General features: G+C 47.0%; 1 protein-coding gene across 1 annotated transcript; it reads right to left on the reverse strand.

Annotated features, from left to right (window-relative positions):
* Positions 1-1,422: 1,422 nt before the first annotated feature.
* On the reverse strand, positions 1,423-2,501 carry LOC111920360 (uncharacterized). The gene is made up of 3 exons (XM_023915929.1): positions 2,214-2,501; positions 1,929-2,147; positions 1,423-1,881 (listed from the first exon to the last, which is right to left on the reverse strand). Exons 1-3 carry the CDS (start codon positions 2,499-2,501, stop codon positions 1,423-1,425), a joined length of 966 nt encoding a protein of 321 aa, XP_023771697.1.
* Positions 2,502-11,559: the final 9,058 nt, after the last annotated feature.

The raw sequence follows: 11,559 nt of genomic DNA on the forward strand, positions 1-11,559 counted from the left end.
CATTGCTTGCTTTGCCCATAGTCTTGATCGTGGTTCGCTTGTGAATGGCAGAAGCAATCTCTTGGTCCATCTTCGCTACCTCGTGAATGTAGCACACAAGCATTTGCTTGACATGGTAAATTATTAGTTGATACTCCCGTGGATTTGACAATAAAATGTTGTTGAGGAGTATCTAGTCGTGGGGGTTGAGGTTTGGTAGATCAGCAAGGGTGAAATTGTGAACTAAGCCTTCGGTGCCTCGAGTTTCTTTGAATTTAACGTTAATAAAATTCCCCACTGAGTATGGCCTTAAAACCTTGACGGTAGTAATTTTCTTCGAACTCCAGGTCAAGTACTGGGGTTGAGCAAACTCTAAGTAGAACTCCAATAGATCCCTATCTACCTTCGGGTCTGGAGAAGGAATGGCAGCATTTGAATTAAAGCAGTGAAAAATGAATGCCTTTCGTGTGATCGGCATGTCAAACTGTGCATCCTTGGAGTTCTTGAGCCCAAATGACATTACAGGCTCAAGCCAAAGTATGCTAGGGTCATCAATGGCACACCTTTGAAGCGTATAGTCCAGACAGGAAACATGGACTTCTTCTTTTCTAGGAGCTCTGTCTCCTTTTGCTTTTGCTCAAGCTCAGCCTGTTGTTTCTTGTACTTTTCTTCTACATCTTTCTTAGAGGACTTTGCCTTCTGAAAAGGCTTTTCAGGATTCTCAGCATAGACATCATCTTCATTTTCCGTGTTATCCTCCCCAATCTTCTTCTTCTTCTTTTCCTTCTTAATGACAGAAGATTCATTACCCTTCGGTTCAGTGGATGGTTTCGGTGCAGGAGGAGGTTGAGTTGTTGCCTTCTCTCCCCCTTATTTCAGTTGGACACCAGTCACCGAAACACCCTCAATACGACTAAAGATGTCCAATGCTGGTCTGAGCTTGTCAGCCAAGTGTCGTCTGATAGTATTGGTGATGATAGGATCATGAGATTCAAGGAGATGAAGGAGGATGGAGTGTACGTCAGCAACAGAGCTTCGAGTAACCTCCCTTTAAGACATCAAGTCATTGAAATCAGCAGTGGCAGTACGAAGCTTGAGATTATGCATCTTCAGCTGAGACGTTCATCTGTGAAGCTCATCCATAATACGATTCTCTACAGCTAATTCTGCCTCAAGCTGAGTCAGGTGATCATTAACATTAGCATGTAGAGATTCGTTGGCAGCTTCGATCACTTGGCATGCGGCTTCAAGATTTGACCTTTCAGATTAAAGGGACCGTTGAAGGTTATCCACCGAAGCATTGACGGTTTGAGCATTTTTCTTAGCAGCTGCCGGCAAAGAATCTAGAAAAATGTGAGCTTCAGAAACTAGTTTATCGACTTTTGCAGTCGCTTCCTTGCATTCCTTGGTGGAAGCCTCAACAACGAGAGAGGCTTGCTGACACTAAGAAGTGGAGGCTTTAATAGCCTTAGCTGCAGCAGTGAGCGAGGCGCTGTGTTCTTGAACAAAATATGAGAACAAGGCCTTTAATGCAGCTTTAGAGTAAGCACCAGAAGAAGAAGAGGAAAGCAGCTGATCTAGTTTGTCGTTTACTGTTTTGAGATGATTCTTGGTAACAGGTTCATCATCATCTTCATCACTCTGTACACGATAAGGACTAAAATACGTGGAATCAAATTCCAAGTCCTCACCACCTAGAACATGGGTGGTTTCAGTAGATGGAGTAGGAGATAAGGGTTTGGTAGTGGTTGGAGGTTCGGTTGTGACAGGTGGTTTGGTTGTTACTGGTGGTTTGGTAGTAACAGGTGGAGTGGGAGCGGTAGAATGAGCCCTTGTGATAGTAGTGGTGGTAGTAGTGTCTGTGAATATAGGAGTAGGATGGGAATTGTAGTGGATGGTTGACTGGTTGGAATAGGAAATATTGGAGGGATGGATACTGGGATGGTTACAGGTGGAGGTGAAGGAGGGTGGGAGCAAACTGGAATTTCTGGGGTAGGGGAGCGAGGTGGAGTATCACCTCGACCTGAAGCCTCATAATCAGAGCTTTCACTCTCAGATTCTGAAGGAGGAGCAGACCTATGTTTGGGAGGAACATACTCTGAGTCTGAATCACTAGAAGATTGGAGTATGAGCTTCCTAGTAGGCTTCTTTTGTTTCTTCGGTTGAGCCTGTAATGTAGCAGCCCTGTCAGACTTTCGCTTATTAGGGTTTTGCCCCTTAGTTTATTTAGAAACATGTGCCTCCTTCTGAGTTTTAGTTTTCTTGCCCCTTTTCGCTGGCTTGTCAGCCTCTTCAATGGAGCGAACCATGGCTAGCGTAAGCTCCCTTGGACCCGAAGACGAAATCTTCCTGTATTGATGCAAAACATTACTCGCTGCAGAGACACGAGTGAGCATGGTTTCAGTAACAGATCCAATGAAGGAGTACATGGTGGGATCTGTGACTATGATTTTGGTAGTGTGAAAAGTAGCGATGGAAGAGAGAATAGAATCCGCCATGATTGGAACATGAAGGCGATCCATTGCCCAGTTAGTGATTATGAACCAAAATCGCCCACAAGAAATCTCTGAGTGCCTGGATGAAGAGACCAAGCTTCATACCAGTTGCTGCCAGATAATAGTACCGTAATCCAAATCTATCCCATGGTACAGTCCATATAGCACAGTCATGAAATACTTGCTCGCCCCATCTGAGTCGGCGATTCACTCAGAGAGTCCTTTGAACAGCAAAGTGAAAAGCCCATTCCATTGAGGAGGAAGGTAGGACTTCTTGAACTTGGTTATTGTGGTGAGGGTTTCAGTATACCCCATCTGATAAAACATAGAAAATAGTTGACCAGTGGTGATGGATTCAGGGTTTACCAGAGATTGTTCTTGAGAAAGACCAATTAGGGCACAGAAGCAGTTCTTGGAGATGGAGGTCTTCTCATTGTGGATTTCAAAGTGAATCCTTTCATGAACCTTGTCATAGTAAGGAGTGGAGTAGACAAGAGAAGGCAGGACATTGGTATGAGTTCAACTTTGGTCAGAGCTTCGACGAGAGGTGAGTATTTGAGACACTCGACGACATATAACATGTAGGGTTCACAGATAAAAGGAGTGAGATCGATGATCAGGTTTTGTTGAGGTTTGATTGTGAGAAGTGGTTGACCAACAGAAGTATCTTGAACGGACGAAGAGTCTGCCATTGTAGAAGCTTGGAAGAAGATGATGAATAGTAAAAGAAATCGTTGTTTTTCTTTGAGAGAGTTTTGTGAGTGATAAAAGGGTAAAGATTACCGTTCCAATTCCTTTTATATGTACAAGGAGGAGAGAGAAAAATCCGGCTGAGATCTTGGATTATTTCAAAAATAGCACCTGACTTGACGGATGAACAGTTGGCATACCGATGATGACGCAATAAAGAGAAACGACATTTCCTTTTTGCACGCCATTCCATAAAATTCGCTTTTTCAAATCGTCAAAACGATTAGATAACCGCTGAGTCAGCTTTAACTTTATCCCAATCGTCACCCCAAAATTCATTTGAATCGCCATTCCCTGTTGTGCAGTATTGAACAACCTTAAAAGAACCAGAGTTTGGAAAATTAAAAATTTTCGTGCATAGAGTGTAAAAGGTAAAGAAATAAAGCAAACTTTTTGTGATAATTTGTGATGTCTTAAAGAGACATAAAACAATTGATTCTGGGCTCGAATCACTTCCTTCAAAGTCAAGAAAGACATTAAAGTGCTTGTTTGGTTTCCCATTAAATAACGATCAATAACTTGTTAAGATGTATTGAAAGGCATCTTTTTGAAGGTTATCAAGGGTGGCTTTCGCTTCAGTTCATAATTTCGATACTTGACATGACCGAAACTGAATGAAGTACTTGTAAGATCAATGTGATCTGTTGGACAAGTAGGTAGGGCATATTTTATAGTGACAAAAGAAATTATAGAAATCTCACAAACAAAAATAAACTGGATCTTTAGGGAAAGAAAAGCCTTGGTTTTAGACAAATTCATAAAAGATCACTTAAAACTAAAGGGACTTTTCATTAGGTAACAAGTAAGATCTTGTGTAACAGCCCGGATTTCCAGGTATCTTTTATGCTTTCAATTTTTGATGTTTGTGAGTGGACTCGGCGAGTTGGAGCTCAGACTCGCCGAGTAGGATCGCGATTCTGGACGCGGGTTCGCGCCTGGACTCGGCGAGTCTTCGCTGTTTAATGAAACCCTAATTTCTCGGGTCTGGGACCTATTTAAAGGGCCTTATGGCCGTCATTTGTGCTCACCAGTCCCTTGAGTGAAACCATAATCGAGTGTGAGCGTTTGGAGGAAAGTAGGAGGCCATTATTGATCTTGGAGGTGTCATCTTCCAAGCGAAAGGGAGGATCAACTAAGGGAAAGCAAGAGGAGCCACTTTCTGAGAGTTTGGAGTCCAGAACATCACTATTGTGGTAATATCTTCGAGCTATCCTCTTCTATGTTGATGTTTACATTGATTTAGGGCTTATTGAGCCCTTTTGTGGCTAGATCTAGTGCTCCCTTGGTCCCTTAAGCGATTTAGACCATAGATCTGGACCCTTGGAGGTCCAGAGTGTCCCTTTGCCCAAGCTTTTTGTAAATCAATGGAGGTTTTGGATTGGAATCCTTATGCCTTAGGTCAAAATGCCATTTATGAGCCATGGGGTGTGTTATGAACACCAAGATAAGGACTTTACGCGATGAATCAGTCTAGGAAGGCCAGATCTATGAATTGTTGGAGCAGATCTGACCTTAGAAGCAAGCTGGAGCTTGAAGATTGCCCTTAGATCGCCCAGTGAGTGGTCCAGTCGAGTGATAGGTTGACTCAGTGAGTCAGGGCGAGTTAGAGAGGGTTGACAGGTGGTCTGAGTTGAACTGGGACTCGCCGAGTTGTTCTTGAGACTCGGCGAGTTGAGTCGGGGTGGCCCCACGATTCTTCCAGGTGGAACTCGTCGAGTCAGGGGGAGTACTCGACGTGTCAAAAGGGAATCCTAGAGAGTTGGTGAAAACGTCTAAACTCGCCGAGTCGCCCTAACGCACTCGCCGAGTCCGGTCAAAGTTGACCGTTGACCGTTGACCAAGAGTTGACTAGTGTTGACTTAAATAGGGTAGTCAACCTTAGTGGTAAAAGTGTTAATAAGAGACGTATGATGATATAGGGAGATTGTAGCTCGGAGGATCGAGCATGAGTGATTTCGGGATTTGCTAGCTATCGATATTTACGAGGTGAGTCTTCTCACTATACTGTACGTGGAAGGGTTTTGACTGTGTGACCGGAAGGTCAAATATGGTATGAGACATATGTGTTATATGTGATAAGTTAATTGTTATATGTGCTATGTATGATATGCTTGATATGGGCCGGAAGGCATTATGTTATGGGCCGGAAGGCGAATATGTTATGGGCCGGAAGGCGTTGTAATGTGGACCGTAAGGTTGGCGTGGGTAGGACCGGAAGGTTTACCCAGCAGGGACGGAAGTCCCCTGAGACACATGGACCGGAAGGTCAGGGCCTGGAAAGGCGTACGTGCGTAAGTTGTATTTGGGGGAACTCACTAAGCATTTATGCTTAGAGTTGTTGTGTATGTGTTTCAGGTACTAGCGAGGACCGTAGGAAGGCGCCGGTGTGATCTGTACACACTGATGGATGATTTATGATCTTGGGATTTATATGATTTGTATTATGACATGATACGTTGGATATTTATGCCTTGTTTTGGATGAAAATACATTTTTAGAAATGAAAATTTTGTTTTAAAATTTCCATTGTTACAATTTGGTATCAGAGCCTTGGTTTGAGGGATTCGGATACACCTTCGGGCATAACTGAAATCAAACCGAGGATTTGAGGAAAACTTATAAAAACAAAGGCATAAAATTTTTATAAAGGATTTTGTGGTAAACAAGAATGAAGTAGTGTGTACGATCAACCAGCGCCCGAACGGTAAAGATACCCAAAATACCCTTACAATGTTGTGTTAAGAGATATGATATGATATGATATGAAATGTTATGCATGCTAGATGACTAGGTATTAATGATAGGACTAGAGTGGCCTGATTTGTGATGCCTTAGTCTAGGGAAGTCTGTTGCTATGAGATGCTTTGAGAGCGAGCGGGTAGTTAGTGCATGACAAGAGTAGAGTACTCAGGATCCGGGGTTTCGGGAGGAGGACTTGGGATGAATGCTGATGCGGTGTGGTCGGTAGTATTGGGCCCGTACTACCAAAGACACCGGGTCAGTGGGCGACCCAAGTAAGAATCCCTGGGTATCGAAGACTGAGTAGGGTTGCGTTATCGAGTGCGATTATGCTCGATAGAGTCTCTGATAGTTCTATGTTGTATTTCAGAGGCATCATGGTTGGACCACGCCACAGACCTAGTACGAGCAGTGTGAGTGATGAGGAGATTCGTTAGATGATTCATGAGGAGGTGGCTACAGCGATCTGGGCTGAGATTCCGGAGATGTTTGGGTCTATTAAGACCACTTTGATGGAGACCTTTGATGAGCGGTACGCCGCATTGACTGAGGCTGCAACCGCTGCAGCTACCGCAGCTGTGGCCGCTGCCAGACCACAGGGAGGTGACTTGTTGCTGTTTCGGGAGTTCAGCAACACGAAGCAACCTGAGTTTGACGGGACGCAGGATCCGATCGTTGCGATGAGATGGTTTGCTGATATCGAGGGATGGTTCTACACTTGTTCATGTCCGGAGCATTTGAGAGTACGGTTCGCCTTGAACCAGCTCCGTCTGGGAGCGAAGGATTGGTGGAAGTTCGTGACGGTGAACTTCACTTTCACAGAGATTTCAGCTATGACGTGGGAGAGGTTTACCTCTATTTTCAGAGACGAGTACGTTCCCCCGGTGGAGAGGGAACGGTTGGTTCAGGAGTTCTTGACCCTCAAGCAGGGTAATGATTTAGTTACGGTGATCACGCGGAAGTCTCATGAGAGGGCGATGTTCTGCCCCGAGCAGGTGTCCACAAAGCAGGCTCGGATGAGCCGGTATCTGGGTGTGTTGAGGAGGGATACCCGGGAGTTCGTGTCGAACTCAACGTATCATACCTTTGCTGAGCTTTAGGCGAATGCCAGGAAGCGCGAGATCGAGCTGGAGACCCAGGCCAGGGAGGAGGCCGAGTCTCAACGGGTGGATCGGCGGCTGGCTCAGTCTCAGCCGGCAGCCAAGCGGACTAAGTCCACCGATTCGAGGACAGGAGGTCCGAAGGGCCGCACTTGCGGAAAGTGCGGCAAGGGTCACGAGGGGACATGTCGATCAGGTGCTTGCTACAAGTGTGGCAAGGAGGGGCACATCGCTAGGGATTGCCCCAAGGGGTTTTTGGTTTGCTTTCATTGCAACCAGACCGGCCATCGGAAGGCCGAGTGCCCTCAGGTTCATCAGGGATCTGCACCTGCTGCCAGGGCTACTGAGACTCGACCAGTGAAGGCCGACGCCCCGAGGGCTCGTGGGAGAGCTTTCCAGTTGACTACGGAGGAGGTCCGCGCTGCGCCCGATGTTGTGGCGGGTATGTTTTCTTTCATGTATTTATTTTGATGTTGAGATATTATGCTTATATTATGTTATGCGTAGGTACTTTCCTTGTGAACTCTGTACCTGCTTTAGTGTTATTTGACTCGGGTGCGAGTCGGTCTTTTGTATCTTTGGCCTTTAGTCAGCATATCCGTGTTAGTCGTGAGGCGTTGAGTCGGCCTGTGAGAGTTTCCATAGCTGAAGAGAGAGTGATTTGTGCCACGGAGGTTCTCCGGGGATGTGTGTTAGAGATTTGCGGGGTTGATTTTCCGATTGTCTGGTTCTTATTGCGATGGGTGATGTCTGTGTCATTTTGGGCGTGGACTGGTTGAGCCGATTCGACGCAGTTATCGACTGTGAGTGTCAGCTGGTGACCATACGAGACCCTAGTGGGGGAGTTCTTTCAGTGTACGGCGAGGGTACACATTCGGGATCAGCTTTTTGTTCGGCCGCTAGGGCGAGGCAGTGTCTACAGCAAGGCTGTAAGGGTTATGTGGCGTATGTGATGGATACGCGGGTGGCTTCCGAGAGGCCGAGTTCAGTTGAGGAGGATCCGGTGGTGCGTGAGTTTCCAAATGTTTTTCCCGAGGAGTTGCCGGGTGTGACTCCTGTGAGGCAAGTGGAGTTCAGTATCGATTTGGTTCCGGGGGCCACGCCTATCGCTAAGGTGCCTTATCGCCTTGCACCTCCAGAGATGCAAGAGTTATCCTCGCAGCTTCAGGAGCTGCTGGGTAAGGGATTTATTCGGCCGAGTAGCTCGCCGTGGGGAGCACCTATTTTGTTCGTCAAGAAGAAGGATGGTTCACACCGGATGTGCATTGATTACCGGGAGTTGAACAAGCTGACGATCAAAAATCGTTACCCGTTACCGAGGATCGACGATTTGTTCGATCAGTTACAGGGAGCATCTTGGTTCTCCAAGATCGATTTGAGGTCCGGATACCATCAGGTGAGAGTGCAGGATGAGCACGTCCAAAAGATAGCGTTCAGGATGCGTTATGGGCATTATGATTTTGTGGTGATGCCTTTTGGGCTCAACAATGCCCCGGCTGTGTTCATGGATCTCATGAACCGTGTATGTAGGCCGATGTTGGATCGGTCAGTGATTGTATTTATCGACGACATTCTGATATATTCGAGATCTAGAGAGCAGCATGAGGAGCATTTGAGGGAGGTCCTTGAGGTCCTGAGATCGGAGAAGCTTTATGCAAAGTTCTCCAAGTGTGATTTCTGGTTGCGGGAGGTCCAGTTCTTAGGACATCTTGTTAACCAGGAAGGGACACTGGTCGATCCGGCCAAGGTTGAGGCGGTGATGAGTTGGGAGGTGCCAAAGTCACCCTCTGAGATTAGGAGTTTCCTTGGGTTGGCAGGGTATTATCGGAGATTTATCAAGGATTTCTCCAAGATCGCAGTGCCACTCACCAGATTGACCCAGAAGGGTGTTGCTTTTTCATGGGGTCCCGAGCAGCAGGCCTCCTTTGAGACACTTCGCCAAAGGTTGTGCGAAGCCCCGATATTAGCTCTCCCGGAAGGGATGGAGGATTTTGTAGTATATTGTGATGCGTCAATTTTGGGGTTAGGTGCGGTGCTGATGCAGAGGGGGCATGTGATAGCATATGCATCGAGGCAGCTGAAGCCTCATGAGACGAGATATCCCACCCATGATCTAGAGTTGGGGGCAGTAGTGTTCGCCCTTTAGATTTGGCGTCACTACTTGTATGGGTTTCGGTGTACTATATACACGGAAGAGAAGAGTTTGAGGTACTTGATGGATCAGCCCAAGCTAAATATGCGGCAGAGGAGGTGGTTGCATGTGGTCAAGGATTATGATTGTGAGATCCTGTACCACCCAGGCAAGGCTAATGTGGTAGCCGATGCGTTGAGCCGCAGGGCGGAGAGCACTCCACTGCGGAATGTATGTTTGAGATTGACCGTGATCGCTCCGGTACTGGATGCCATTCGTGGGGCACAGGCCGAGGCTGTGCAACCTGAGATGCAGAAGAAGGAACGGGTCGTGAGGTTGGTTTCGGAGTTTGTCACGGATGGTCGAGGGCTTATGACTTTTCAGGGTCAAATTTGGGTACCGTTTGTGGGCGGTACGCGTACTACTTTTATGGAGGAAGCGCATCGATCGAAATTTTCGATTCACCCCGGGGCTACGAAGATGTATTTGGATTTGAGAAAGGAGTATTGGTGGCCCTATATGAAGAGAGACGTCACATGGTTTGTTGAGAGGTGCTTGACCTACCGTAGGGTTAAGGCCGAGCACCAGAGGCCGCATGGCATGTTGCATCCATTGGAGGTTCCCGAGTGGAAGTGGGAACAGATCACTATGGATTTCATCACCAAATTGCCGAGGACTGCCTGAGGAGTTGATGCAACTTGGGTGATTGTGGACAGGTTGACGAAGAGCGCTCACTTCCTTGCCATCAGTGAGAGTTCTTCAGCGGAGAAATTAGCAGAGGTGTATGTGAGAGAAGTGGTATCTCGGCATGTGCGTTTCACTTCCAGATTTTGGAAGAAATTTCAGGAAGAGTTGGGTACTAAACTGCATTTTAGTACCGCATATCATCCCCAGACAGACGGTCAGAGTGAGCGGACGATTCAGACGCTTGAGGACATGCTCCGCGCATGTGTGTTGGACTGCGGGGGTAGTTGGGATGCGTATTTACGCTTGGCAGAGTTCTCCTACAACAACAACCATCATTCGAGCATGGGTATGCCACCCTTTGAGCTGTTGTATGGGAGGAGGTGTCGGACCCCCATTTGCTGGGGAGAGGTTGGGCAGAGAGTGATGGGTAGTACAGAGATCGTGCTTCAGACGACAGAGCAGATTCAGCAAGTCAGACAGAGGTTGTTGACCGCCCAGAGCCGACAGAAGAGTTATGCGGAAAAACGTCGATCCGAGCTTGAGTTTCAGGTCGGCGATCTCGTTCTCCTGAAGGTCTCTCCTTGGAAAGGAGTGATTCGATTCAGGAAGAGGGGCAAGTTGGGGCCCCGATATATTGGTCCATTCCGTGTGGTTGCGAGGGAAGGCCGGGTAGCCTATCGTTTGGATTTTCCAGCAGAGTTGGGGCAGATTCACGACACTTTTCATGTGTCACAGCTGAGAAAGTGTATAGCCGATGAGTCGACAGTGGTTCCATTAGAGGATATTCAGGTGGATGCGAGCCTGAATTATGCCGAGAGGCCGGTGGCCATCAGAGATCGGAAGATTAAGGTTCTGAGGAACAAGGAGATACCCTAAGTGTTGGTTCAGTGGCAACATCGGAAGGGATCAGATATGACTTGGGAGCCGGAGCGAGAGATGCGTGAGCAGCATCCGGAGCTATTTTCAGAGCGAGACTTTGAGAGCGAAGTCTAGTTCTAGTGGGGGAGAGTTGTAACAGCCCGGATTTCCAGGTATCTTTTATGCTTTCAATTTTTGATGTTTGTGAGGGGACTCGGCGAGTTGGAGCTCAGACTCGCCGAGTAGGATCGCGATTTTGGACGCAGGTTCGCGCCTGGACTCGGCGAGTCCGCGTTGTTTAATGAAACCCTAATTTCTCGGGTTTGGGAACTATTTAAAGGGCCTTATGGCCTTCATTTGTGATCATCAGTCCCTTGAGTGTAACCCTAATCGAGTGTGAGCGTTTGGAGCAAAGTAGGAGACCATTATTGATCTTGGAGGTGTCATCTTGCAAGGGAAAGGGAGGATCAGCTAAGGGAAAGCAAGAGGAGCCACTTTTTGAGAGTTTGGAGTCCAGAACATCACTATTGTGGTAATATCTTCGAGCTATCCTCTTCTATGTTGATGTTTACATTGATTTAGGGCTTATTGAGCCCTTTTGTGGCTAGATCTAGTGCTCCCTTGGTCCCTTAAGCGATTTAGACCATAGATCTGGACCCTTGGAGGTCCAGAGTGTCCCTTTGCCCAAGCTTTTTGTAAATCAATGGAGGTTTTGGATTGGAATCCTTATGCCTTAGGTCAAAATGCCATTTAGGAGCCATGGGGTGTGTTATGAACACCAAGATAAGGACTTTACGCGATGAATCAGTCTAGGAAGGCC

Source organism: Lactuca sativa, chromosome 7 (assembly GCF_002870075.4).
Source record: "Lactuca sativa cultivar Salinas chromosome 7, Lsat_Salinas_v11, whole genome shotgun sequence".
Classification (NCBI taxonomy): domain Eukaryota; kingdom Viridiplantae; phylum Streptophyta; class Magnoliopsida; order Asterales; family Asteraceae; genus Lactuca; species Lactuca sativa.

What these genes read in the sequence shown, in the direction of transcription:
- LOC111920360 (XM_023915929.1), bottom strand. Translation starts at nt 2,501, where the DNA reads ATGGATCGCCTTCATGTTCCAATCATGGCGGATTCTATTCTCTCTTCC. An exon ending in AAACTCAGAAGGAGGCACAT is followed by an intron (nt 2,148 to 2,213) that starts GTTTCTAAATAA and finishes GCTACATTACAG; the next exon opens with GCTCAACCGAAGAAACAAAA. An exon ending in ACCCTCCTTCACCTCCACCT is followed by an intron (nt 1,882 to 1,928) that starts GTAACCATCCCA and finishes TATTCCAACCAG; the next exon opens with TCAACCATCCACTACAATTC.